Below are 26,856 nucleotides of genomic sequence, written 5' to 3'. Positions count from 1 at the left end.
TGACGTCATACAAAGCGACGAACGGTCTGCTCAAACAATGGTTTAGCATTAGATGGACGTGATATGAATGTAAGAAATAAATAAATAAAATAATATAAATGCTTTGGCTGCATTGGTTCCAGTCACTTTCTTGCTGTGTATGACACAGAAATCCCAAATCAAACAGACGTGAAAATGATGAAGATGTAAACAGTTATAAAAATGAAAACAACTTCTAAGGAAAGGGGGACGGTCTTCCTCTTAGGTTTAGAAACTCAATTCTTTGTATACCTTCGTCGCTTTGTATGACGTCACAGCTAAGCGCGCTGTAGAAGGAAAGGCCCTCTTTCGTGCGTAAGATGCGCGCCCTACCGTGCGCGGTGGCGTCATCGCGTCACGGTCGCCTCAGCCACCAGCGTCGCGCCGCCGTTTCTTCTTCCGAATAACCGAGGGAAGGTGCGAAGGGAGGAGGGAGGCAGCGGCTTGTAGGCGAAATACCTGGAAAGGTGGTGAGTAAGAAGCCGCCCCGCAAAAGGAACAGGAGACAAGATTAGAGTGGCGGGAAGCGCGTCGCAGCCCTTTGGGTTTGTTGGGTAGGCAGGAAGACGAGGGGGCGGGGCTGAGGCCTACCGGGGCCACGGAAGCCTTTGGACTTGATCCTTTTCTCTCTTGCTCCCTCCACTAGGTAACCACGCCTCTGGGTCTGCCGACACCCCCGCTGGCCCTTGGAAAGGTGGGTGACTGAAATCTAAAGACTTGTATGCCTTACACATATGTATGTATACGGAATGTGTGTTTTACATTGTAAAACTCGTGCAGCACACATCGTACATGCTTAAAGATGGATTTCTGAACATGTGCAAACTACTTTTCTCATACTGAAAAGCCACCATGGCTGTCCTCTCTCACGTCTGCTTCTGAGGACATGTGGACCAAACTGGATGTCCTACCCTCTGTTAATTGGATATTTTGCATAACCATCAAATTTAGCATCCTCTCCACTTCCAAGAGTGGTGACTCTACGAAATTTGCCCCAGTCCTGCCTTGCTCTGCCTCTCACCTTTCCTGGGCTGTGATGGCAACGCGCATGTGCCCGTTACGCAGTTTGCATACCTTACAGGGAAGTAGGAAGGACAAGGTGAAAGGAAACGCACGAGCATTAACTTTCTTGGGGGAAGCAACATGGGCCTCATTGGCAGGTAGCAAAGGAAGCAGTGCGTCAGAGAGATTTAAAGGGTAGGACATGGAGCTGGTGGAGTTAAATCATGGCCTAAGGAGTAATTGTATTCCTCTCTCCCATCGAAGCAGACAGTAGAGTCGTGGGGGGGAAGAGGTTCATGCAAACTGAAACACCCCCACCGCAGCCCCAGGAAGGCATGGAGATCCTACGCTCTCTCTGTATTACTGTCCACTTTGAAATCTGGAGACAGGATTAGGGAATGGGTGGGAATAAGAATCTACATGGGCTTTCTTGTTAAGGAGAGAGATAGATGAACTTGTGGTCCTCCATATGGTTGTTGGACTCCAGTTCGCAACAGGCTGCTCACTATGGCTGGGCCGACCATTCGAACTGTAGTCCAACAATGCCTGGAGGGGCACAAGTTGCCTGCTGCCTCCTTAAGGCATATGAGAGACTCATCTTTTCAGGCCTTTGGCTAGTCCTGAATGGGTGAGGACCGAAATCTATAAAAATGCCCAATCCCACTCACCCCCCATTTATTCATGAAGGAAGTGGGATTGGATTAACATGGATTCTTCAACCCCAACCTGAGGCTGGTGAGAATGACTTCCACAATTTTAGATGCCTCTTGAGTATATATATCAGTTATAAGAACTCAGAGGCTGACTAACGGGGCTGTTCAACCTGCCCCCAAAGCATTCCTACCTGCAGTTTTCTAAATTCTGTCAACAGGCATCTGCTTTTCTGGTGTAGGTAGTTTGGGATCAGTTCCACTTCTGTGATTGCTCCAAGTGATCCAAAGCAGGCCTTCCTGTTTCAGTTTGCCACTATCTTGAAGTGGCTTAATAAGCAAGCCACTTTAGGATATTGGCAATGAATAATTTCCCCTGCTCTGGCTCCTCTCTTCCTCCTCTCCCTACACACTGAGATTTCATCAGTAACACTTTTCATTTCAGGGTACTGATAAAATAAACGGAGAAACAGTTTAAAAAGAAGTATTGGAAGACAAGCCTTTAAAGCTGTGGTAAGAGTGCTGTACTGTATATATTAACTGGTCAAAGGTATTGTGTGGCATGGTGATGGGTGTAGTGCACACTCTGCTGTTTAAATATGGAATTATCATAGGATGCTGTCCTCTGTGAGAGCCCGTGTTGTATAATGGGTAGAGTTTTGGGCTAGGACTTGGAAGGCCTGGATTCAAATCCCCACTCAGCCATGGAAACTCACTGGGGTGTGGCAGTGGTATACCACTCCTTGAATAGTTCACATAACTTGAAAAGCTTATTGGGTTGACATAAGTACCAAGCAACTTGATAACACAAGAAGACCAGCATAGTAAAACTTTCTTGGTTTGAGATGGAGGTCAGTGAAGAAGTTGTAAAGCAAATGAGTAAAACGCATAACTTGTAAAACACACAAAATGTAGAAAGCTATAATAATTTGGTAATGTAATGGGAATGGAAAGTATGCATTGCTGTAGCTAATCCAAGGTAAGCTAAATGAGAAGTGGAAGGAGGAAAAGAAGTTACTGACTGAAAAGTATCACAGGCTGGCTTGGATGAGACATCACAGTTTAGAGTTGCTGCATCCAAATTCAGATTAGCTATTATGATGTCCAACCTCCAGTAGAATAAGAAGAGGGGGAAGAGAAAGGAGAGAGTGATAGTGTCGAGATGGGGAAATATACTGGTTGTATGTCAGGGTGGAAGAAAATTGTTGAATTTTTGTTTCTGACATTGTAAAAGTCAAAGACTCCATGCAGCCAAGCGTGTGAGATATTATAGCCCTGAATTGTGACATTGCTAGAAGCTAAGTATTAAATCTTTGGTGTACTGTACTTAGAAATTTAATACAAGCTTCTCAGAATTTGACATTGCTGTTCTTTCCTGGACACAGCTTAGGTTTGCTGTTACAGTATTTATGTAGTGCAACTTAATGTGGATCAGATACCTGCTCAGGTTCATTAACAACTGGTTTTATTTAGTGTTGGAATTAAAGAATGAGATTTATATGGGTAATTTCCTGGTGTGCACTTACTGTTAGGCGCCAAGTTAAATTTGTGGATGGAACCAGGATAGTGGGGAGAGTGTTATTCATCTTAATTGGCATGAAAGAACCCAGTCCAGTATTCCTTGCAAAATCAGGTGTGGATAGACTAGAGGGGACCTCTTTCATGAGCACTTACAAGTGCTTTTTACAAGAATGGAGTAGTTTGCTAATGAAGCCACTGTGGTGGCTCAGGATAACAAATTGCCCACTGTTCCTTCACTTTTCATACCCCACACATAAGCTGGTAAGCTGGAATGATGCAGTGCCTAGAGTGCTGGATGAGGGAGAGCTGTATTTAAATCATGCTTGGCCACGAGGCTTACTGAGTGACATTGAGCCTATCCTTCCTTCTTGGCCTAATTTTTTAGGTCATTAGACTAAAATGAGTAGGTGGAGGAAGACTCATGAGTTACTGAAAGGGAAAATGGGGAACAAAGTGGGAGGATCAACAATAAAATGTATATCTTTATTTATTTAGTTATTTAAATTTTATTTATTTAAGCTATTTTTAATCCACTTTTCTCCTTTAAAAAGACCCAAGGTGGCTTACAACAGTTAAAAGACAGCATTTAAGCTAGTAACAATGAACATACAATAATAAAAGGGTCAATTAATATAATACCAAAAAAATCATAAGCAACACCAAAACATTCAATGCAGTAAGGTACAACAATCCATTTAAAAAAACCCACTCAGGAGCCATTTGCTAAGGCAGGGCTGGGCAAGTAATTTCTATTGGTGGGGGGGCACTGAAAAATCTGAACTGTGTTCAGAGGCCAAACCAACTTTACTTAAAAATAAAATGAAACAGTGATGTTAAGATTGTTTTTATTTTAAACTTGTTAATCTTCACAAATACTAAAAAGGTTTTTTGCGGTATGTTAAAGATAAGCAACTGATCAACTTTAGACAAAAAGCTATAAATGGTTTTGATGTCTGGTGGGCCGGACAGGAGTGGCCCTCGGGCCACATTTTGCCTAGGTCTGCACTAAGGGAAAACTTACCTGAAGAGAAAGATCTTTGCCTGCTTGTGGAAGGAAAGGAAAGATGGAGCCAGTCTGGCCCCCTGTGGGAAGGAGTTCCAAAGTCTGGGAGCAGCAACAGAGAAGGCCTTCTACCATGTCTGAGTTAATCAGTGACATTTACTAATTGTTGAAATATAGATGCTCATCATTGATTGTGTATATGCCAAGAAGAGTTGTAAATGAAAACACGTTTTGATCCTTATCTATAATTATATGTTGATATTATCCATGTGTATGTGTAGTTGTACACAGTGGTAGAACTGAGTTTATTAGGATCAAGTGATTTATAGAATAGTGAGCAGTGAAAAGACAGGCTACATGGTTAGCCTGTTGGACATTAGCTAGCAAGACCTGTGACTGCATGAGGAAGGGGAAGACAGAAATAAGAAATGTTTCCAAACAATATAAGGCGACCAGCCCAAGATTCTTCAGGAGCTTCTTTTTCCAGGAAGAAGGCAGCAAGCTGGCTGTAGATTTTCAAGTTGTAGTTGATGAGTAGAATGGAACCAGGTGTTCTGCTTATAATTGCTAATTTTAGGTTGTCTTAACCTAGTTCCTGTGCCATTTAAGGAGGTAGTTCCTGTTAACTGTGGAGTAGGGAATAGTTCTGTCAGAAGGCACTGACAGCAGGTCATAACAGTAAAAAACATACAAGTGACAAAGGCTTTATGAGTAGATGAATCCAGGTATGGGTTTTGCAAAGGCACAGTCTTGCTTTGTGTCAACAAATGTATGAAAGCTCTTTGTGTGGGAGACGTGTAAAATGGAGACACTCATAAATACTTTCAGAGTATTGAATATTTCTCGCATATTCTGTAATATGTTATGTTGTGTGATGGTTCTCACAGAGGTGGGGCGGGAGAGAGAGAGTCTGTCCTGCAGAGACAGTTCTTGTCTTTTTGTATGACACTTCACATCAGACTCATTCTGTGAAACGCAGGAAATTTCACATACGTAAAATAACAGGGCTACACTACTGTGCTCCTATATGTCTAATAACGTGCAGCACAATGGTGAATTGCAGCTTGTTCAGCAGACCACACTTATCTTCCTCATTGCATTCAAAACTATGAGACTGCTGTGCAATGAGAAGTACAAGACTTGACCTCTTAACTGAGATTTACACTGCTAGATTTGTGCCAGAAGGAGTCAATAATAGGATTCAGCCATCACCTCTAAATACATTATATAATGACTTTGGAAATTACTATCATTTGATATAGTGGTGGCCACTAACTTAGATTTTTTTTAAAGGATTAGATGAATTCAGAGAGTTCTATCAACAGGTATCATCCTACATATTAATAGCGAACTTAGGTGGTCTGAGTGTTCCTCCTTGTGTTGCCAAAATATCAATATTCTTCCCTTATATTAGGGGTTGGAAATGTGAAGGTTGTGGGACTCTTGCAGTCCGTCTAGGCCCCAACTACCTCACCTTCATGCCCCTGGCCCTCCATTTTGAAAAGAAAACAAAAAAAATCTTTAAAAACACCACTTATGTACTCTAGGAAGTGTTGGGGTCAATTTTGCCATATTTTGAGGGGTACCAGCATTCATGGGACCCCAGATTCCCCAATTTAAGAAAGCATGATGGATCTTTTTCAGTTATTCTCCCCCATTTATGTAAAAGAAAATGGGGAAGGAGCAGGAGTGAATACTGTCCCATAAGTTCCAGGGATGTGCTTGTGCAGTTGCTAGACATGCACCTGGAGTGTATCCTGCCCTAAAGGGAGGTTCAAGCAGGCTTTAAGGAAACTCCACTGTTAGGAGTATAGTAAATCTTTGGAGGAAAACGTCCCGTTTTCCCCTCATTTCTCTCTTGCCAGAAGTTGGATATCATCAGCATTATTTTTACTCTAGATCAAGCACCTTTAAACAGTGAAGTTGTTTTGCATTCAAACCAGTTCCTCAGACTCTTCAGCCAGTATGTGCTCCTCATACTTACTTCCTTGTTTTACTTTGAATAGTCAGTCATAAAAATCTACATTTTCATTCCCCATTATACGAGTCCCAGCTTTCTGCATTTTATGTGTTTTATGTTTTCTTATTCTTTATTCATTTAATCTTAATTCTCTTCAGTGCCCACCTACTTGATCAAAGAAATCTTTAGCATCTTCTAGTAACTCAGTTTTTCAACTGCATCTATTTTATTTGATAATAGCCTATGTTATAGTTCATCATTCTTTGCTGTGTTAGAAAAATACATAATACTGTCCAATTCTAAATGCCAAAGCTTTTGTTGCATATTCTTCATTTTAGGAAAGCTACTCCAAACCATCTCTGTTCTGAGTTTTATAGCAGGACTTTGTTCCCACTGTTCGTTCAACCGAATGCCAAAGTACTTTTATTTACAAACATTCCATATTTACATTTTGGATGTTTAATTGATTTGTTTTGTGCTGTATGCTTTTTACTGATTAACATAAACTTGATTTTCTTGTCATTTATGTCTTATCTCACTGACTTGGAAAAGTCCTAAGAGGAAGGGGGAAGCTCAAACAATCCATTGAGGACTGAGCATGTTCAGTGGACTTGGGATACTTACTGATGGTTAGAGAGGGTACAAAAATAGAAAAATAGGTGAGAGAATGAAGTGGCTGGAAACCTGAGCGCCCTGGTTTCCACACTGAAACATTTCTCCCAGTCCCAATTTGTTACTTTTAACAGCTAAATTGGATCTTCAGACAACTTATATCAGAATAATAAATTTTAGGTACAAACTGCATGCTTTGATTATGGGTTCTTGTAGCCATCTGGCTGATCATTGTTGTCAAAAGTAATTCTCAGTTTATATGGTCACACTGTTTGGCTAAAAATGCTTTTAGCCCTAATCTGTAAACACTGGTAGTCCAAAGGAATGATTGATAGATAGGACTCCTGGCAGATTAAACCACTCTGTGGTGAAAGGGGAATAGAAGGGGAGAAACCGCAGATTCTGCTAGGCTTAGGAAGATGACCTCCACTCTAAAATTTAATGGCTATTTCCTTTTTACATTTAATTAATATTAAATAGTAGGTTAGTAACAGTCCTGTGTTACCTGTATGAAACTTATCATGTAGTTCTGTTGCCTCACATCTATGTCTTGTCTACAAATGGTCCTCTGATATATGATGTCTCACATTTTCTGAAAACACAAAATTTATCCTAGTGTGAGCACCAATTTGTGTGGTAAACATGACATGAAAGGAATCACTTCAAGCTTGGAGGATTTTGATATATTTGCTGCCTGTTTTTCTTCTCCCCAGCAACCATGAAAACTGTGTATTTCTTACTCACTGTCATCTTCATCCCATGGGGATTTTCTTTGGCCAAGTTTGATGAATTTGATGATGGAGATGACATTGTTGAATATGACGATAATGACTTTGCTGAATTTGAAGATGTGATTGAAGATCTTGCCACAGAATCTCCTCAGCGGATTGTCATGACTGAAGACGATGAGGAGGAGGCCACAGTCGAACTTGAAGGGCAAGATGAAGGTCTTGACTTTGAGGATGCTGATGCTCAGGTGAGGCTAAATGAAGTGTTGTGCTTTTTCTTTATACAGACTGAAAAGGTGAGGTTGGAGGACTTGCAGTGAACCAGTGTTACCTACGGGTGATCCCAGATTTTACATGGAATGTATGATTTATCATCATCATTCTATTACTGCAGTGCTGGAAGGAACCATATGGATAATCAAATCCAGCCCCCCTCAAGGAGGCACAGTGGGGGATTGAACTCCCAACCTCTGGCTTTGCAGCCAGATGCCTATATCGCTGAGCTGTCTAGCAGTTCTAGGTTGAGTAGAGAATATATTTATAATATATTGAAAAGCCTCGTGGCGCAGTGGTTAAACTGCTGTACTGCAGCCAAAACTGTGCTCACGACCTGGGGTTCAATCCCAGGTAGCGGCTCAAGGTTGACTCAGCCTTCTATCCTTCCGAGGTCGTTAAAATGAGTACCCAGCTCGTTGGGGGGGGTAATGTGTAGCTTGCATAATTAACTTGTAAACCGCCCAGAGAGTGCTTGAAGCACTATGGGGCTGTATATAAGCAGCACGTTTTGCTTTGCTTTAATTAAACATCTGTACTGTTTTTCACGAACTGATCTGAAGTGGTATAGAAAGATAGAAAGCTTAAAGTATGTCAGAATAGTTTGAAAAAGAAACAAAAACAATTGTTACATAAAACAAATTGTATAAAATCAATCAGCCAATGACTGCAAAGGATTCTTGAGACAGAAGTCTTGAATTGCCCTCAGAAGAGTAGAAAGGAGTCCATGGAACTTGGAGGCATGTTTTCACTTACCTTCCTAGACTTGGGAGAGCTCTTGCATTAACTTCTTAAGTAAAGCATTTTTTTCTTTATATTGTTTACAGAAACTTTCAGTGTAGATTAATTATGTCTCTCTCTCTTTTTTTTTTTACATTTTCTTGATATTGAAAAGAAAAAAAAATATCCGATATTTCTCTGGGTTGTGTAAGGGGCTTAGGTTGATGTGGTCTTTGACCTAGCTAGATGAACTGCACACTGGAACAGAACAATCTGGGTTACCAAAATATTGCAGGGAAAGAAACAGTAAGTGATTGCTGGATTATATAGCAGGAACTTTAACACTACATGTCAAGCTATTCTGAAAAATTCAGAAAATGAGCTAAAGTATTTGTTGTTTAAATCTTTGCTCAATGCCCAGGTCAAAGGCCAGTTTGGAGCCTGACATTTACAGCTTTGGCTTCTCTAAAGGGAGAGTAATTTACAAGCGTAATAAAGTTGTGATCCAGTGTAAATCCTCCCTCTTAAAGACATTTCCAATAGTAGCCGTAACAAAAAGAATCTTGTTTTACTGAAACAATTGCTGCTGTTCTGTCTTTCGCATTTTTGTTGTAGGAAGGTGATACAGAGAGTGAACCATACGATGATGAAGAGTTTGAAGGTTATGAGGAGAAACCTGATGCAACTCCTGGTAGAAATAAAGACCCTATTACCATTGTTGATGTAAGTGCACATGATGAAAAATTTCTGTATTGTCTTTGATTATAACACATTGCAATAGTTCCAACCTTAATCTGTTGTAGCTGCAGTTCTTATGCCTATCTGCCTGTGAGTAAATCCTGTTGAACTGAGAGTTGGGTACTTCTAAGTAAGGATGTTTCGGATTGCATTTTTAGTCTTATCATATAAGACTAAGCTCATGTTCTGTACAAAATTCTTCTCATAGCTAAGTAACAGTTATTTCATCAAGGAATCTTGTTTGTCAACTTTGTGTCACTCTCCTTGTTTTATTAAAATACCATCAAATGTTCTGTGATATCACAGTAGCTAATGTATGACATCCAAGTTTTGACTAGTGCGTAACAATAAATAAATTTGATAAAAATGTATGGCTAGAAGGGAGCAAAGGGTTCACTTCTAAGTGAATACTTTGACATACGGCAGAACCATCCTTAGTATGCCCCTTACAGCTAAATCAACACAGTCTAAAACAGCACTAAAAGCAATAGCAATAATTTGAACCATTTCACAAATGGAATGATTCTCTGCTTCTCTGTTAAGCTACAATCTTCTCTTTTCCAGACATATTTTTTTCAAATCAAGTCTTTTTGGAATGCTTGTGATAGTACATGCTTTGTTCAAACAGAGGAGAACACATTATATCATAATCTTGGGTCATTGTGGTATAGTGTATTGTCCTGTGTTTGAATAAGATACTGATACTGCATTCAGTTCCTTTCTCAGGTCTAAAGTTAGCCTTGGAGGCTCAAGGAAAGTTGAAACAATCCTTCACCCATTATTGGTTAATAGGAGACACTAAAGCTATATAAAGTGAGAGGAAAACACCTAGTCTGCTGAAAAGATGAAATAAAATAAGGGAATGAGGTCTGCGAGAAGAGGGGAGTGTGCTGATATGCTGTTCTCTCTATGCTTTGAATTTAGTGAACTGGTACTTAACATAATGAGGTTAAAAGATGTATTATAACCAATAGCCAGAGTTTTTGTTGGGAAAGCTGGGTTTTTCCTCCCCAAACTGAAGTAGCTTAACTAAATCCAAATTCAATAGGTCCCTGCCCACCTCCAGAACAGCTGGGAAAGTTACTACATGGAAATCTTAATGGTGACGGGCTTACTTGCTTACATCATGAACTATATCATTGGGAAGAATAAGAACAACCGTCTGGCTCAGGCCTGGTTCAATAGTCACCGGGAGCTCCTTGAAAGCAACTTTGCCCTTGTTGGTAAGTTGGTCTGTGAGTTCTTCAGTATGTCCACCCTCTGCCTTCCTCATCCTAGCCCATGAGGTCAAAGTTAAAGGACAGTATCTGAGGTCTGTTAAGAGTCTGCATTTATCAGTGTTGTGTAGTAGGGCAGCTTATTCAGAGAGGTGGAAGAGAAGGGACAGCTGAGCTGAACAAAATCTGCCAAGTTTTTCAACTTCCTCCATAAGCATTCATTTATTTGAGCTGAGAAATCCAGTAGGTCTACAGGCGATCAACCAGAACTGAATTTAGAGGGACAATCAGGTTGGTATTCTATTCAGAGAGAGGTATGTCCAGAGCTAAATAGAAGGAAAAACAGAAGACTTGTAAAACTGGAAATTGCAGAATCCAGAGGGAACACAGAATAGAAATAATTGAAAGAAGAGGGGACATTGCTTCCATGAAAGCCACAGAAATTTTCAAAGTGGAGGCAAAGAAGAGTGAAAGTGGGCAGCGTGAAATGCCAAGAGACACAGCGATAATTAGGCAAGCAATTTTTACTGTAGATAAGAGCACAAGAGTGCCCAGTATGTAGTGAGGTGGAAAAACAGTCCAGATAGGGAGGTCAGAAGAGAATGTGGAAGAGAGATAGAATAAGGGAAGATTGAAGGCATCTTAGTCACAGAGGATATCAACATGAATGTTAAGTTACCAAGGAGTAAAGGATTTGTCTTAGAGAGAAGAAGGTCAGCTGACAATTGACTTAGGTAGTGTGGTATAGCATCTCTGTACAGAGAGAAGTAGAAGTGTGCAAAATGAACTTTAATGTTTAGAGACAAAGTGGAGTTTGGAAGTTAAACGGAGGCAGAATTTGGCAAGGTGGCCACTCTGACCTTCAGGATGCGCAGAAGGAGAAACATAGCCCCCTCCCCTCTATTTAGCACTGGTTAGGCCTCACTTTGAGTATTGTGTCCAGTTCTGGACACCACACTTCAAGAAGGATGCTAACAAATTGGAACAAGTTCAGAGGAGGGCAACAGTGATTGGAAACCAAGCCTTATGAGGAAAGGCTGAAAGAATTGGGCATGTTTAGCCTTGAGAAAAAAAGACTGAGGGGTGATATGATGGCACTTTTCAAATATTTGAAAGGCTGTCATACAGAGCAAGGGCAGGATGTGTTCTCGATCATCCCTGAGTGCAGGACATGCAACAATGGGCTCAGAGGAACCCAGATTTCAGTTGAATATCGGGAAAAACTTCCTAACTGTTAGAACAGTATGACAGTGGAAGCAAGTTATATCAGGAGTTGGTGAGTGTTCCAACACTGGAGACATTCAAGAAAAACTTTGTAGGCCCCTTCCAATTTCACTTTTCTTTGATTTCTATGATTCTCTGAAGAGAAAAAGGATTGACCACATTTGCTTAAAACTTGTTTCATTGGGCATAGCTAACCCAATTCCAAGGGTTTAATGTGTATACTGTGGTAACTCTTGCCTACTGTTCACTCTAAGCTGTTTGAATTGTAACACCTTGCACCATCTCTGGTCCGAAATATTGCTATACTAATAGAGTCCACTGTGGAGACGAACAGCAGAAAGGGGTTTGCATATTAGCTTACCTCTGAAAGGTGTACCAGTTTGCTTTTCCCATGCTGGCTTGCACTAGAGAGGCTGCTTCTTGGCATGCCCATTGGACGTGATCTGGTACTGAGTTGGCCTTCTTATGATTTAGTCTGGTCCAATTTTAACAATCATAATGGAAATTTCAGAGATGGGAGGAATTACATTTTTGGCCTGCAATTCCCATAATCTAGCGGCCATGCTGACTGAACTATTTTGGCAGCTGTAGTCCAAAAAAAGTGATGGTTCCCATTGGTGGAAAACACAGATGGAAACAATCTCTTGAATAGGGTAGCACAAGCTGTTCTACATCCTTGCCAGCACCACGGAGACTCTGGAAGGCAACCGGGGGGGGGGGGTAGTTGTGGGTACTGATATATTGGGGTAATAATGGTTGCAGGCACTCCACTGATCCTGCTGGCAAGGAGGTTGCAGAAGTTTTGCAACAACCTAAACCTCTCGGCTGCTATTGGTGGCAGCCCTGCATAAAGCACATTGCAGTGTAGTCTGGGAATAGTCACAGACTGTTGTTAATTCAGATATATTTTCTTCCAAGGGGATGATGGCACAAATAAAGAAGCCACAAGTACCAGCAAGCTGAATCAAGAGAATGAGCATATTTATAATCTCTGGTGTTCCGGAAGAGTGTGCTGTGAAGGAATGCTTATCCAGCTCAAGGTATGAGAAACAAAACTTAAGAATACTCTACACTTTAAATTAGGTGTGGCTTGAAGAAAGTTCTGGCTTGACTGGTAGGTCTAAAGGCAATTTGCTGTGGGTTAGTATGTATTTCTGAATTACAGCTGTTCAAGAACAGTAAACAATGAAATTACTCCTTACCTCCATGCTAATTAGACTGCTGGTCATAATTAGTCTGGGATAATTTAAGAATGGATTTTTTTGGGTTGAAGGACTGCAACCTCAGTCACTGGTCCAAGGCAACACATGCTTTAATTCTAACTGTATGTCTCTTCTACTTAGCTCCAGTTGATAAACCTTGGGTTTCTAGTAAAACAGAAAAATAGGTCATGCAAGCTTGAAGTCTACTTTGCTCAGTTTTAAATATCTGCAGACTGTAAGGTTAGGCAACAGACACTCTTTCTAAATTGGCAGAACCCCAATACAGAACAAATGCTACACATCCTACATCGGTGTCCTTTGAATGAAGACATTTGTGTGTGCAAGTCTGTGTATATATGCCTGTATCCCAAGTTTCTTTTAGATTTGTACTGCATTCTCCAGATACGTTAAAGAACTGGCATTCAATAAAATATTAACATCTCTGTGAAAAAGCTGATACATTCAAATAAAATAAAAATGGAAAATGAAATAGAACATGGGAACAAAAAGTTGACCATCTGAATAGCATGGGGATGGAAGCTGGAAGGCATCAGATGGAGTTCCTGGCAAGCTTTTCTGGGAAGAGCATTCAGAAGCTGGGTGACATTATAAAAAATGCTCTCTTTCTGGACATCACAGAAAGCGCAGATATAGTGAAGATCTAGAAAGGGAAGTAGGCGCATGTGGAATCATACATTTTTCAGGAACTCTGGCCTCAAGCCATGATAGGCAATTTTAACTGGGCTTGAACAAATAATAGGAATCAGTATGTTTGGTATGGTAGATTAATAATAATAATGATGATGTGCCTTCAAGTTAATTTTTACCTGTGACCACCCTTTTCAAGGTTTTCCTGGTAGAGAATACTAAGAAGTGGTTTAACATTCCCTTCTGTGACACCTTGCGACTGCAGCTTGCCCAAGGCCACACTGGCTGTCTCTTTTCCCTTGAGGCACAGTGGCAATCAAACTCCTAACCATAATAGCAGGACCCAATCATATACTAACTAGTTTCCAGACTATCTGCAGAGGCAGTCTGGCATATAATTTATGGCAGTAACCTAGAGGTTATCTGAGAATGTATTTATTAAACTTAGACTCTGTCTGACCAACTCGGCACAGCTTGCAGATCACACTGTGCTGGTAGAGAAACACTGAATGTTGTGAAAGAAACCTAAATCTCCACTAATAGATTTGGTTTTTGATCAGTTAATACTTGGTGACTACACTTCTTCCTCATGCAGAAACTTGCAACCTGACTCTTATTTATTTCAAGCTTCACCCATGCAAGGAGAATGCAGATGGTCAAAAAGATGTGGTCTGAAGTTGCATGACCTAGCAGCTTTTTAGGCCTGATTCTGATCAGTGCTTGGCTTAGAAATGTTAGAAGTAAAAGAAGATAGAATCTCTACCAGCTGGTGGAATGTATTTCACCTTGAATTCTGTGGTGGAAGATTAAAAACTTGAAAGGCTGTCATACAAAGGAGGGGCAGGATCTGTTTTTGATCATCCCAGAGTGCAAGACATGCCACAATGGGCTCAAGTTACAGGAAACCAGATTTCGGTTGAATTTCAGGAAAAACTTCCTAACTGTTAGAGCAGTACAACAGTGGAAACTATCAACTCGAGAGATGGTGAGTGCTCCAACATTGGAAGCATTCAAGAGAAACTTAGACAACCACCTGGCAGATATTCTTTGATTTGTTTTGCTGCATCAAGCAGAATCAACGTTACTATTCTATGATTCTATAATGATGAACATCTAAAGAGAATAAAATAAAGAGTAAAATGCACTCACATGTTGTATGTTGGGAGTTCCGGGAGAGCTTTGACAGTTATTAAAGAGCTTTCTTCCACTTCTGCAATGTCTTCTGCCTGTGATTAATATTTGTAACACAGGGTATTTCATAGTAGGCCTTGAGGGGAAGTACAGAGTTAGTTCTGTTGGTATGAGGAGACTTTACGCCTTCAAGAATATGACAGGCTATGCCACATTTGGCACAGGGATTCCTCACGATCAAATGCTCTCTTTCAGTTTCTCAAGAGACAAGATTTGCTCAATGTGCTTGCTCGTATGATGAGGCCAGCCTGTGACCAAGTGGTATGTATTGATCTGCAACCCAAGAACCGCTTTTGTGAGCTCAGGAAACTGAATTTGACTAGTTCATTGAATCTAGAACGGGGTGGATTTTATGTTTCTGCAGCCATCTGGACCTTCTGGTTGTAAAGTTAGACTTCTGAATGTGCCACATTGGCTGTTGAAATCTCAGAAGCCAGTGGGAATCAAAGCAATTCTTTGCTTTCAGGCTTTATTACAATGTATAAGCACTTACAGGGAAATGCTCTATGGCTAAAAAAATAGAATAAAAGATGCAAAGGGCATTAGCCACACATCAGATCATTTATTCAGGCTGTGGAAATCTGCTTTTCTTTGCATACAGTTCCCAAGAATTGCTTTCAGAGCTGGGTGCACAAAAAACATACTATAACACAGAATGCTAATAATATTTTCTAATTAATTCTTAGTCCTCAATCTGATAGTTATTCCAGACACATCTTCCAGTTATTGTTTGTGTGGATGTGCGGATATGTCACCTTCCCGATACCTCCTGTTTCTTTGCCTTTAGGATTCCTTCAGGATGTGTTATTTGTTTTATGAGAATATCATATATGGCAAAATTAGGTGAAGCAATTCTTCATTTGCTGGATTGCGAAAGAAATAACGGTGCATTTCTGTTCATTTCAGTTAACTCGCAAGTGGTTTAAATAAAGTCATTGGGTCTGTTGTGTTAGTGACAAATTATATATTAAATTGTCCAAGCAGTCATACATGTTCTTTGTCAAGGAGGCTTGGTGTTTTTTACTCTCTTAATATTGTGCTGTGAAGTAGCAGTAGTAATTTATTTCATAGTCTTACAATGATTGTAATTTAGAGGATTTCTATTAGAGTTGGTCTTGGATAAGATCTGTTTGGAGTGCCTGAGGTGATTTTTAGTCTTGGCAGTGATATGAAACTGGTCTCCATTCATATTTTCCCCTGGTTCTTGTATTATTTGATGTTGTTGTGGAAACTTCAGAATGACTAAGATGTTCTCTCTTGCTCAGCAAATAAAAGTGACAATGAATGATGATGACATGGATACCTATGTGTTTGCTGTTGGGACAAGAAAAGCCTTGGTGCGGCTTCAGAAGGAAATGCAGGACTTGGTATGTACTGTGACGTCCTCTCTGAGTTAGGATAGTACGTATAAAATGTATTTAAAAACATTTATGGTACAAAACAACGTTCTCAGTATTGTGTTAATTATAAGTAGCTTCAAGCTGCCTGGTAGACAACATAATTTGGTTGTAAGAACTCTAAATTGGGTGCAGTTGCTGTATTAATTGAACAGATTTCAACACAGTGGAATGCTTCTGATCAGACCTCAGAAAAAATGCTTTTAAGACTACAGCTCCCTTAATCTTGTGGACTGACTAGTTACCTTTTTTTCTAAGTAACTTAAAAATTGTGGTTCAGGCGTACTGCCAAAACATAGTTTGATGTTGGTTCAAAAAGGCTGGACAGATCCTCTGGCTCATCGTGTACTTTGTTTTCCTCTCCTGCAAATCAGGATTAAAAATCAAATTAGAAAAACCTTTATAGTGCTTGTGAAACTCTTCAGGATTTGTTCCGTAAGGCAGTTATAAAACATTTGTTACAACATCAGATATGTAGAAATCCCTGATGTCAAAATGCATTCAGCAAATGGTAATTTTTTAAGGAAGTAGGTTGTGCTGCAAATGTTATTTTAATTGTTTTCATATTCTATGTGCTAAATATATTTTCCATTTGTACTAATTAATGAAATCTTACTTAAGTAAAAAATAAAGTTGATGCACGTCTTCTTCTTTCACTCCTTACTCCAGTGTTGACCCTCAGGGTAATAGAGCTTCAGCAGCAACATTTTATAAGCCACTAGCATCTGTGCTGGTTTGAAAGAAAGAGACAGATGGGTAAAGTCAGTATAGTGCTATGACTTAAAAGTCACAGCATAAGGAGGTGGTGAACATCTCATTGTGCCAGCAGTCAGACAACAAGGCCTTGAAAACCCATGGTCTTTTCCCAATTGAGTGTTGATTTAATTCTAGCAATTTAAAATGGAATATTAGTCACTTGTCAAGATTGTTCCTGTGGGTTTTGGCATACCAGAAATATATAACAATGGACCAAGTTGCTGGTACTTGAGAAATTGTGGGTAATGTTGGACAAGTGGATTTTATGTGGATTCTATCCAGTGTTCAGTGGCTTTTCACATGGTACAGGGTACCTGAATCACTTTCTAAGTTTTGAATAAAAGGACTGGGTACTTATTTAACCAGATATTGGCAGAACACAGAGCACGCTTGTAATGTGGCCATTTCTTTTTGACAGAGTGAGTTCTGCAGTGATAAACCGAAGACTGGGGCAAAGTATGGGCTCCCAGAGACATTGGCTATCTTGTCAGAGATGGGCGAAGTGACAGAAGGAATGATGGATACTAAGGTAAGGTGGAGTCAGCAGGAATCTCAGAGGAATCGCCACAGCGGACTCAAGTGCCCAAATTGCATTTTACATTCTGAAGTCTCTTCTCTCATGCTATATCTCAGAATAGACTTGTTTGTTTATAAAACAAGGGAGCTTCTATCTTGGATAGTTCCGAAAAATGGAACATATGTCTTGAAGGCAAAAACAAATCCTTCTGAGTGAAAGGGTTTGATATGTTGTGGTTCTTGATCATTTGTGTGTTGTCTGGTGCTGTGGATAATGGCTTTAAAAAAAGGTCTCCAGAATTCCTTCTTTTGATATAAATCCATGAAATAGTTCTGGGCAGATGAATAGTTCTCAATCCAGTGTGGCTCAGAAAACAGATTAAATGATTAACACACACCCCCCTGCCAAATTGTGAACTGTTTCCACCTAGGCAAACAGTTAGAAATAACTGCAAGTAATTTGAAATTTAGTACGCTCAGCGATGGGAACTCTTGTTTTGGACAATGGCTTCCAGACTCTCAAAGGCAGTATGACCACTGCCTATTCTAGCTGCAGCAGACATGGAGCTGAGAATCTGATAAAGAAATGCTTTCCTTCCTTCCTTCCTTCCTTCCCTCCCTCCCTCCCTCCCTCCCTCCCTCCCTCCCTCCCTCCCTACCTACCTACCTACCTACCTACCTACCTACCTACCTACCTACCTGTGCACTGGGCATTGAACAAGCAAACAGAGCTTTAGCAGACTTTGAGCCCTGGATTTTCAGAGTCTCACCCATAACATTCATTAGGTAAAACATTATAATGTGTAGTTTTAGGTTAGGCCAAAAATGCAACTAGGCTTATGCACTCCTGACACAGTAGTCAACCAGATGTTCTGGCGGAGATTCTCAAGCAGAGATGATCATCCCTTCTTCTTTATTACCACCGGCTGGTGGCATCTTGTTTGAATGAGGTTGACTTTAGATCACATATGTCATATTTCCACCTTAACTGTCTCCTAAGCTTTGTCCTTTCCCATCTGCAGAAAGGAATCATTAACATACTTGGTGGGGTGTGTTAATCTACTCTGGAAACTCACTGCCACTATTGACTGCCAGCTCAGGTGGGTGTTTGAAAATTTAAGAAGATAGACCCAAGGCTGAGGTGCCTGCAGCTGACCCAGTGTTGTTGAAGCCCAACTCTTACCAGCCCCCACTTAGCTTGCCAATGGAATAGAAGGACAGAAGCTGTAGTTCAGTAACATCTGGAGGCCCACAGAGTCCATAATGCCAGGTTAGACAAATGGAAAGAGGACAGATCAGTCAAATGCCATGAGAACTAACTGGAATTTCCAAGCCTAGAGGGAGTATACCTCTGAATACCAAGTACTAGAGATAAAACCATAATAAAGGCTTTTGGCCTTCATGCCACCTTTGTAAGCATGCCTGAAGCTACTGTTGCTAATAGCATCCTGGATCTTATCAGTAGGACTGTTTTTTGTGTTTGATCATAACATTCTTCACATGTTTAATATGGGGGAGTTTTGAGGGGAAATGCCTTCTAGCTTCTTGAGACAGCATGTACAATTTCATAAGAAACTGTAGCCCATTCAGTGCTCTAAATTCATTTTCCTTCTCCTTTGTAGATGATCCATTTCCTCACACATTATGCTGACAAGATTGAGTCCGTCCATTTTTCGGACCAGTTCTCTGGTCCAAAACTTATGCAAGAGTGAGTATGATCAAAGAAATAATTGTGCTTCCAAATTAGTGTTCTGTTAATACTTGTGAAGGGGCAATAGAAGAAGCAAAAATAGCTGAAGAAAATGAATATGGTTAGCATTTGCAATTTCTTTGTTTGTAGTCATGAACTGGAGATTCCAAAACAACTCATCCCAGGATTTATTTAGTGTGCAGCATTTGGGATTTTGGGTTGTTTTCAATACCAGAGCTTAACAACAACAGGTGGAGTGGGTTTCATGCATTTAAATAAGCATATCCAATGAGAAAACATTTGTGTCTCTCTAATTGCCCAGCTAACTACTGTGCTGTCAGAAACACTGTGCTAATTGACCTGTCTTGCATTAGGTCAGTTCTAGGGATCTTTTGGCCCTTGCCCTCATTAGTGGAGGGAATAGACTGCTATGACAGATTCCCAACTGCAGATTGAGGACAGACTTGATGCTACCATACTGTTCTTGGTAGAGTGGAAGAGTATAGAATGCTTTTTTAAAAAAATGGCCAAGACACTTCTATGAAAGCAAGAGGGAGGTTATTGGCAAATCAGATCCCTCTCAATTTTTTTTTAAGTAGGGCTTGTTGTGGGAAGCATATTCACAGACAACCTGCAGAAAGATCCTTCCTTCCAAAACTTCTGCAGAAAGTTCCTGCCACTTCCGAATGCTCCAGCTTGACCTTTGACTGCAGGATACAGAAGAAAAAAAGTAGTAGCCAAAGAACAAATCAAATAGAAATATAAGGACTGTAGTAGTTTATGGTGCAACCTAGACATCAAAGCTCGAGAAAATTACTTTCAGGACTTCCGGGATTTAGTGGCCATGTTAGTTGTGGGATACTGAGAGTCATCATCCAGAATGTATATTTTCCAAGTTCTACTGGGTACTGCTCTGTTACGCTCGCATGTTCTGTTTTTTTCATATCCTTTCATTAATGCTACTTTTTCTTTTTTGTTAGGGAAGGTCAGCCTTTGAAACTGCCAGAAACTAAAAAGACCCTTTTGTTTACTTTTAATGGTAAGAATGATTTTCAAAGACTCTTTCTTTGTGCTCAAGAAAGCCTGCTCCACAACCAGGATGTGACACAAAGTATTCTGTGTAATAGTTTCTTTTGCTTTCAGTGACAAGAATCCTTTGCAGTCATCATCCAAATGCTGTAGGTGAATCATTAGGGTGCAGCATCCCAGACTCACACATGCATCTTTGACCTTATAAACAAATACATGTTGGGCAGGTTGATAACAAGGTCTTGGGAAGACTTTGTAGCAGGACCATGAATATTGATGGCTAAATCCTGGAAAAACAAAGAAATGTTATCATCAGGGAACTTAGAAGAAGAAAAAATGAAACAGGTGCTTAAAGATTTAATTATGATGTTGGTAATTCAAAATTACAGGGAGGTTGGGATGATACAATGATTCTATTGAGGATACTATCAGGAACAACTGCACATTTTGGAAGAACAAATACACCAGAGAATTACGGTAGGAGTCTGGGAAGTTCATCAGTATTGTGAACATAACTATTAAAATGTGATTTAAATCTTTATGGAAGTAAATGCCTATGATACAATGCTGATTAAAACATCTTTCCAAAAAACCAGAGCAGAAAGACTTTCTCTTGGCTATTATTTCATGTTGTTTACCACCACAGCCTTTATTTAGTAAGATGTCTTAATGAATTCAGTTATCCTTACTGCCAGGTAGGTTGATTTAGTATTTCAGCCTTAGTGATGTTTAATTTGATGAAAGTATCCTTCTGCTTTGTAGTGCCTGGATCAGGCAATACCTCCCCAAAAGACATGGAAGCTCTGCTGCCTCTGATGAACATGGTTATTTACTCCATTGACAAAGCAAAAAAGTTCCGTCTGAATAGAGAAGTAAGTAGTGTTTTTCTGTGTGTATATGTATCTTGCAAACCTAATATGTACATCTGGATAGAGACGACTTTCACTGAGTGAGTTGCAGGGTATTTTCTGATGCCAAAGAGAATTCCAGTTATTGAGAGTTATTAGATTTACTGTTGTGATTACTGTTGTGATTAGGGTTTCACATACTTTTCTTGTGTTTTGCTATCTCATATACTAAATGTTATACTCATACTTACTTACTTGCCTCTCTCCTTACCTTGGACCAAAGGGCAAACAAAAAGCTGACAAGAACAGGGCGCGTGTGGAAGAGAACTTCCTGAAACTGACTCACGTGCAAAGGCAAGAGGCTGCTCAGTCCCGCAGAGAAGAGAAGAAACGGGCAGAGAAAGAGAGAATCATGAACGAGGAAGATCCAGAGAAGCAGCGCCGTTTGGAGGTAAATGTTCCTTTAGAAATGAATTTATTAGGGTTTAGTGAAAGGTGAGTGATAGAGTGATGGACTAGGACTCTGGAAACCAGGGTTCAATTCCCTCTTGGCCATGGAAACTCGCTAGGTGAGTAGAACGGGTAAAATAATTCCTTAAATGTCTCACTTACCTTGAAAGCCCTATTAGGCTCCCATTAAGTTGGTTCCGACTTGATAGCACATAACAACAACCACTGTGAAAAGTGAACTCTTGCCAAAAACAACAGACCTGGGAAACTGCTCTGATTGCAACAATGTCATTTTCTAAGGTCTCTGTAATAATAAAATCAGCATTTTAATGTTGTCTGTACATCCTTGTTAGTGTAAAATGCAGTAGGGCATTTATCTTTCCTACCTTTTGCTCTGCTTAGCAAGGGAATGGCAGGGGGATCAATTTCTGCTTGTGCTTGTTGCAGAAATAATAGTGCAAAGTGGATGCAAAACAGACAAATCCATGTGAAAGCCATCAGTACCAACGTTTAAGGCAGTGTGATTTACTGTCTGCATGAAGCTATGTACATAGAAAGTTGTCAAAGCTCCTCTCTGACCTTTTCCCCAAACTTGAATTGATCAGGTCAGGGGTCAGAATACAGATGCCTGGTCATCTTTTAAGAAGTTGCATTAACCCTTCTTTTCTGGCTGAAGAAATGGGATTTAACCTTTTGTGAAATTGTTTTCTATGTAACCAGAACTGAAGTTTATGAAACAACTTTTTAATTTTCCCCGGCCCTAAGATCTTAGGGATGGATTATTGGATCCCACAAAACAACGCAGTTGCATGAAAGAGCCATTCATCTGTGTAATTAGCTTAAATTTCCTCAGTGTCTTTTGTTTGTTTGTTTGTTTCCTGAATTTATTTTTCTTCTGCAAAGAAACATGGAATCTGATAATCACACTTGTCATCTTTCCAATAGGAGGCTGCTCTGCGGCGCGAACAGAAGAAGCTTGAGAAGAAGCAAATGAAAATGAAGCAAATCAAAGTGAAAGCCATGTAAAAAAATGAAGTAGCAAGAAGCTTCTTTCTTGGTGCCAACCACAGAATTGCAGTGTGCTGCCTACAATGCGCTAATTATAACCATGATTTTAATTAAGAACCACTTTTGACACTACCCTTTGTTGCTTGTGGGATTATGTGTGAAGTGTTTCTGTACATGTGAAAAGGTTAGGACGCCAAGGAACTCATTTTGAGTCAGTCATGAGATTGTTTCTCAAAAAGCTGCACTGGTAATTAATTCTGATACAACTTTCTCACATGCATGTATGCACGGAAGTGCATCAAAAAATGATTCATTCAACACTAAAAATGTCATTTCGGTCAGCAACTATAGAGATTATTTGCATCAGTACTCCCGATGTGTAGGATACAATCTTGTAACCACTCCAGCCTTCTTTGGTCAGCGGCAATGCTAACAGATATTTTCAGGGTTACAGCTACTGTTCCGAATTAATGTGACATCCAAATCTGTATCTTGAAAGCTTTGCAGTGGTCTTCCATGTTGTTGGATTGGGTTTCTCTCTCTATGTGCTTTGGTTGGCATTTCAGAAATTTGCAATATTTCTTGGGATCCTTTCACTTATTTCCTATGTATATATAACTTCTGGGAATGTGCCAGCAATGCATATGCACTTTGATTCTATTTTGGGGATGTGGGAAGAATAAAGAATTTTATATTGGCCAAGATTTAAAAATTACATTAGCCCTAACCTTCACAGAATTAAAAATAAAATAAAATCAACAGTGTAGTTGATTAGTACAACCAGCACACTCGCCAATCAAGCAGAAACATTAAATATGTATGTTATGGATAGTTCTAGGTTTCAAAATAGTTGTAGGTGGTGGGAGAAATGGTTCATTCTTTAATAGTGCTTGCAGTAGAAGGGTGCTAAATCAGTATTATTTAAAGACTTGTGCAGTCCCTCGCATCATGTATTCCAGAATCAGGCCAGAGAAAGAAGTTGCTAAGTGTGCTTTAGGGCAAGCAGACTAGAAATCAGCCTGTAGGTTACATATTGCATAGACCATAGTAAGCTTGCATGTGGATAAATGTTTTTGTTCAGTCTTCAGAGTATCTGCTCCTGCAAATAAGTGGTCAATGTTGTTGGTGTATAAGCAGCTGGGAAATGACAGATGCAAAACCATTTTTCCTGCCAATATACTTTAAATTTCATTACTGCATATTTGAAACAGCAGGAAACCCAATATCAGTAATGGTGAACCTTTTTGATCCCGAGTGCAAATAAATAAATAAATAAATAAAATTTTAAAACTGCACTAACCCAGCAGGTGGCAGCGGAGGCAGAAGTGGCAGCAGAAGACTAATCCCTGGCATGGAAGTACTTTCAGACCCCACTCCGGATCTGCCCATCTCCGCCACTACCTATAGCTCGGCCGGCGTGCCTAGGCCAGCACCAGCTGCTCTGAATCCTGGCCCGCCTCCTCCTCAGGTTTGGCTGCCAGGGGTAGCAATCCAGCAACTTATGGCTCACGTGCCCACAGAGAGGGTTCTGCGTGCCATCTGTGGTACACGTGCCATAGGTTTGCCACCGCTGCCCTATAGCCTGAATCCAGTTGGTAGTCTCAGCTAGAGTTAAACCCATTGAATCAATGGGATTTACATAAGCATTGACTCTCCATTCAGCAGTTAATCCAGTTGGTCTTCTCTAGTTAAGAGTAACAATTGGACTTAGGCCTTTGTGCGTGCATGTGCATGTATGCAGGCTGTTGCATGAAGATCTCTGAAATCAGGCATTTGGTTCTTCATGCTTCACCTCTGTCACTGCAGATCATCTAATATCCACCCACACAGCTGGTTTGTGTGTACCTGCTTTGTACATTTAGATCTGTTGTACCCATTTGCCCGCATAGATGGTGTTCGCTGGTTTTGGTGGGTGCATTTGTTGGGATTAATTTCTTTTTCAGATAGATGCTTAATTGTTTTTAGCCACTTTCCTCCTTATTTCAGAGTGTTTTTCTAACGGTGTCATTTTCCTTCATTGTTTCTGTGGCTGCTACCTAGATAACTGTTGACAAGGAGCTAGGGTTGAAATAATTGTGCAATTATTTCCCTGGTAAAGTAAAATAATTTTTAGAAGAGAGTATCTTTTTTGTATCTGTTTAAGGTTATTTACGAAGGAGTTTGCGTGTGTTTGGAAAACGGGAACTGGAGCTACTCCCATTTTGCAGTGTTGTGGAATTGCTGCATTTTATAAATGCGCATCTAGATGGCATTGGATTGTTTTGTGTAAATGGGCACTTTCTGCAAAGGGTTTAATGGGAAGAAACATAAGGGTGAAATTTGTTTCTTAATGTATTTTCTTGATGATGCTTTTATCTGCAAATATCTCTGATGCAATAACATTAAGCTGCTCTTTAAAACAGCATGTGCTAAAACCTATTTGTCGGAGCATGAAAATGCAGTTTCTTTCTGAATGCAAAAACCTTCAGCCTGAAAAGACATTTGAATTTAGTAATTTTTATATAACTATCATTTATGGTACTTTACAGCAGAAATGGCAATCCTATGTGGGATTCAAACTATTTTGTCACTAGATGTAGAAAGTAAGATTGAATAAAGTATTGTTTCACAGAATCTTCTTTTCAATAAATGTATAAGTGCTTTATTATATTTTCTTTTGACTTAAATAAGAGAAGAAAATGTTACTGAACTCTCAAAGGAATTCAGACAATGGAAGCTGTGTTGTGTAAAAGAAACATTTACGAGAACTGTCTAAGAAAAGATGAATGGTTAAACATGCTTGATCTTTTTCTCATTGTTTTTCGTTTTTAGCTTTATTACTGAATCCGTTCTTTATTTTCATTCCAGAGTTCATGAACTGTCCTTCCTCTAGAAAGAAGGACTTAGAACTAGTTAACTTTCTCCAGATGGTGCCCACAAGGCACCAAAAAGGATGGCTTGTGTCCTTATCACCACCCAGGAGAGGCAAGGTCGTGTGAGGTGTGACCAACAAAACAATCTCCCCCCCCCCACCTTTGGAAGTACAACCCCCAGAACCAGCACAGTTACAAACAAACACGGAGAGCAAAACAAAAATCTAATACACTGACAGCATATGTATTGTGTGACCTTATACTTTCTTTCTCTCTCTTTTTGTTCCAAAATCAGGAAATACCTTTACTGGCTTATTTAAAGTACAGTCTGTTCGGAAGATTATGTTTTGCAGAGATATCTTGGCTCTGTAGTTGTTTTTAGAAATTTGGATAATCTTCGGGCCCAGTTTGCTTTATAACCTGATCCTATATACATTTAGTCTCAGCAGTGACCCACTCGATTCACTTGCATTGCCCAAAGCAGGATTCTAGCCTTCCAGTAGTTTATATCTTGATTATCCCACAGTGTCCTGTTAAAGCTTGGGTGTGGGTGGTAAAACATTATATACAAAGGACTGGTATATCTACCGTTCTTAGTTTACTGTTTTCAGTTAATGTTCTGATGCTAATCTAGTTTTGTCTTCCCATCCTCTGATGTTTTTCTCATTTTCTGTTTTAGATTGTAAGGACCTTTCATGAGAAATCTGTTTTTCTTACATGACGGTGTTGAATTAACAATTATAGTTTCCATAGCTATAGGTTTTTCTGTAGCTATTGTGCTCTATTTTTTTATTCACACTAAATACAGTATTATCCCATAAGCGCCAACTATCCCTATTTTCTGATACTTGTTCTTGTTTTTTAACATGGCTTGTTAGGATCCAGGCAGGCCCAAGATATTTTACAGCCTGAGCGGGGGGAAATATGTAGTTTAGTTGTATGTAGGACCCGCTATGTACCACAAAGAGCTCTACCATCCAATACTCCACTATTCCTTTCCATTCCCTAGTATATGACTTCTGAATCACCCATCCCCTTCTGCCTAACCAAATGCAAACTGAAAGAGGAAAAAAGGAAATTCAATTTTTAAGCAAGGAACATCTTACTCCAACACATCCAGTTGAAGAGACATTGGTCTTCTCATCTCTTTCCTATTAGAGGCTGGATGTCATTGTGGCCATTCTGACCATGCATGCAACAACCCTTAAAACAATGATACTGTGTTGTATCCAGACCAATAATTGATTATTCTTCCTGCACTGCTTCTTCCATTCATTTTACCTGTATGATCAGTGGTAACAATCTGTCACAGATTGCTACAAATACCATCTCCATCTGCAGCTCTTGGAAACTTCTGTTTAAAATTTCTAAGGGCCCAACCCTTGGATCTCTATCCTTCAGGATCAAGAGAAAGAGGAGAGTTTTTTTTTCTTATGTCCAAATGGGAATGCCACTAGTTTGATGTTTTCTTGATAAATCGGCAATGCTGATCATGTGAGCCCTGTCGGTAATTCACCTCTTGTGAGATAAAGAGGTAGAATCAGTAGGAAATCAGTATAGTGTCAGGTCTGTGATTATTGTAATCGAGTTTACATCTGATTGC

General features: G+C 39.9%; 1 protein-coding gene across 3 annotated transcripts; it reads left to right on the top strand.

Annotated features, from left to right (window-relative positions):
• The first annotated feature begins 344 nt into the window (after positions 1-344).
• CCDC47 (coiled-coil domain containing 47) lies at positions 345-25,014 on the top strand. Of its 3 annotated transcripts, none has more exons than XM_073004388.2 (15): positions 350-488; positions 665-712; positions 2,116-2,183; positions 7,480-7,742; positions 9,103-9,210; positions 10,274-10,448; positions 12,585-12,706; positions 14,903-14,968; positions 15,973-16,074; positions 17,279-17,389; positions 18,999-19,084; positions 20,047-20,105; positions 20,858-20,967; positions 21,227-21,394; positions 22,339-25,014. In XM_073004388.2, exons 4-15 carry the CDS (start codon positions 7,485-7,487, stop codon positions 22,417-22,419), a joined length of 1,446 nt encoding a protein of 481 aa, XP_072860489.2. In that variant the 5' UTR covers positions 350-488; positions 665-712; positions 2,116-2,183; positions 7,480-7,484; the 3' UTR covers positions 22,420-25,014. The 3 variants fall into 3 exon arrangements, with proteins under 3 accessions (XP_072860491.2, XP_072860489.2, XP_072860490.2); XM_073004389.2 differs by having other exon boundaries at positions 357-488; positions 665-754; XM_073004390.2 differs by lacking the exon at positions 2,116-2,183 and having other exon boundaries at positions 345-488.
• Positions 25,015-26,856: the final 1,842 nt, after the last annotated feature.

Source organism: Pogona vitticeps, chromosome 6 (assembly GCF_051106095.1).
Source record: "Pogona vitticeps strain Pit_001003342236 chromosome 6, PviZW2.1, whole genome shotgun sequence".
NCBI lineage: Eukaryota > Metazoa > Chordata > Lepidosauria > Squamata > Agamidae > Pogona > Pogona vitticeps.
The sequence above is the reverse complement of the archived record's forward strand: the minus strand, read 5'-3'. Positions and strand labels throughout refer to the sequence as shown.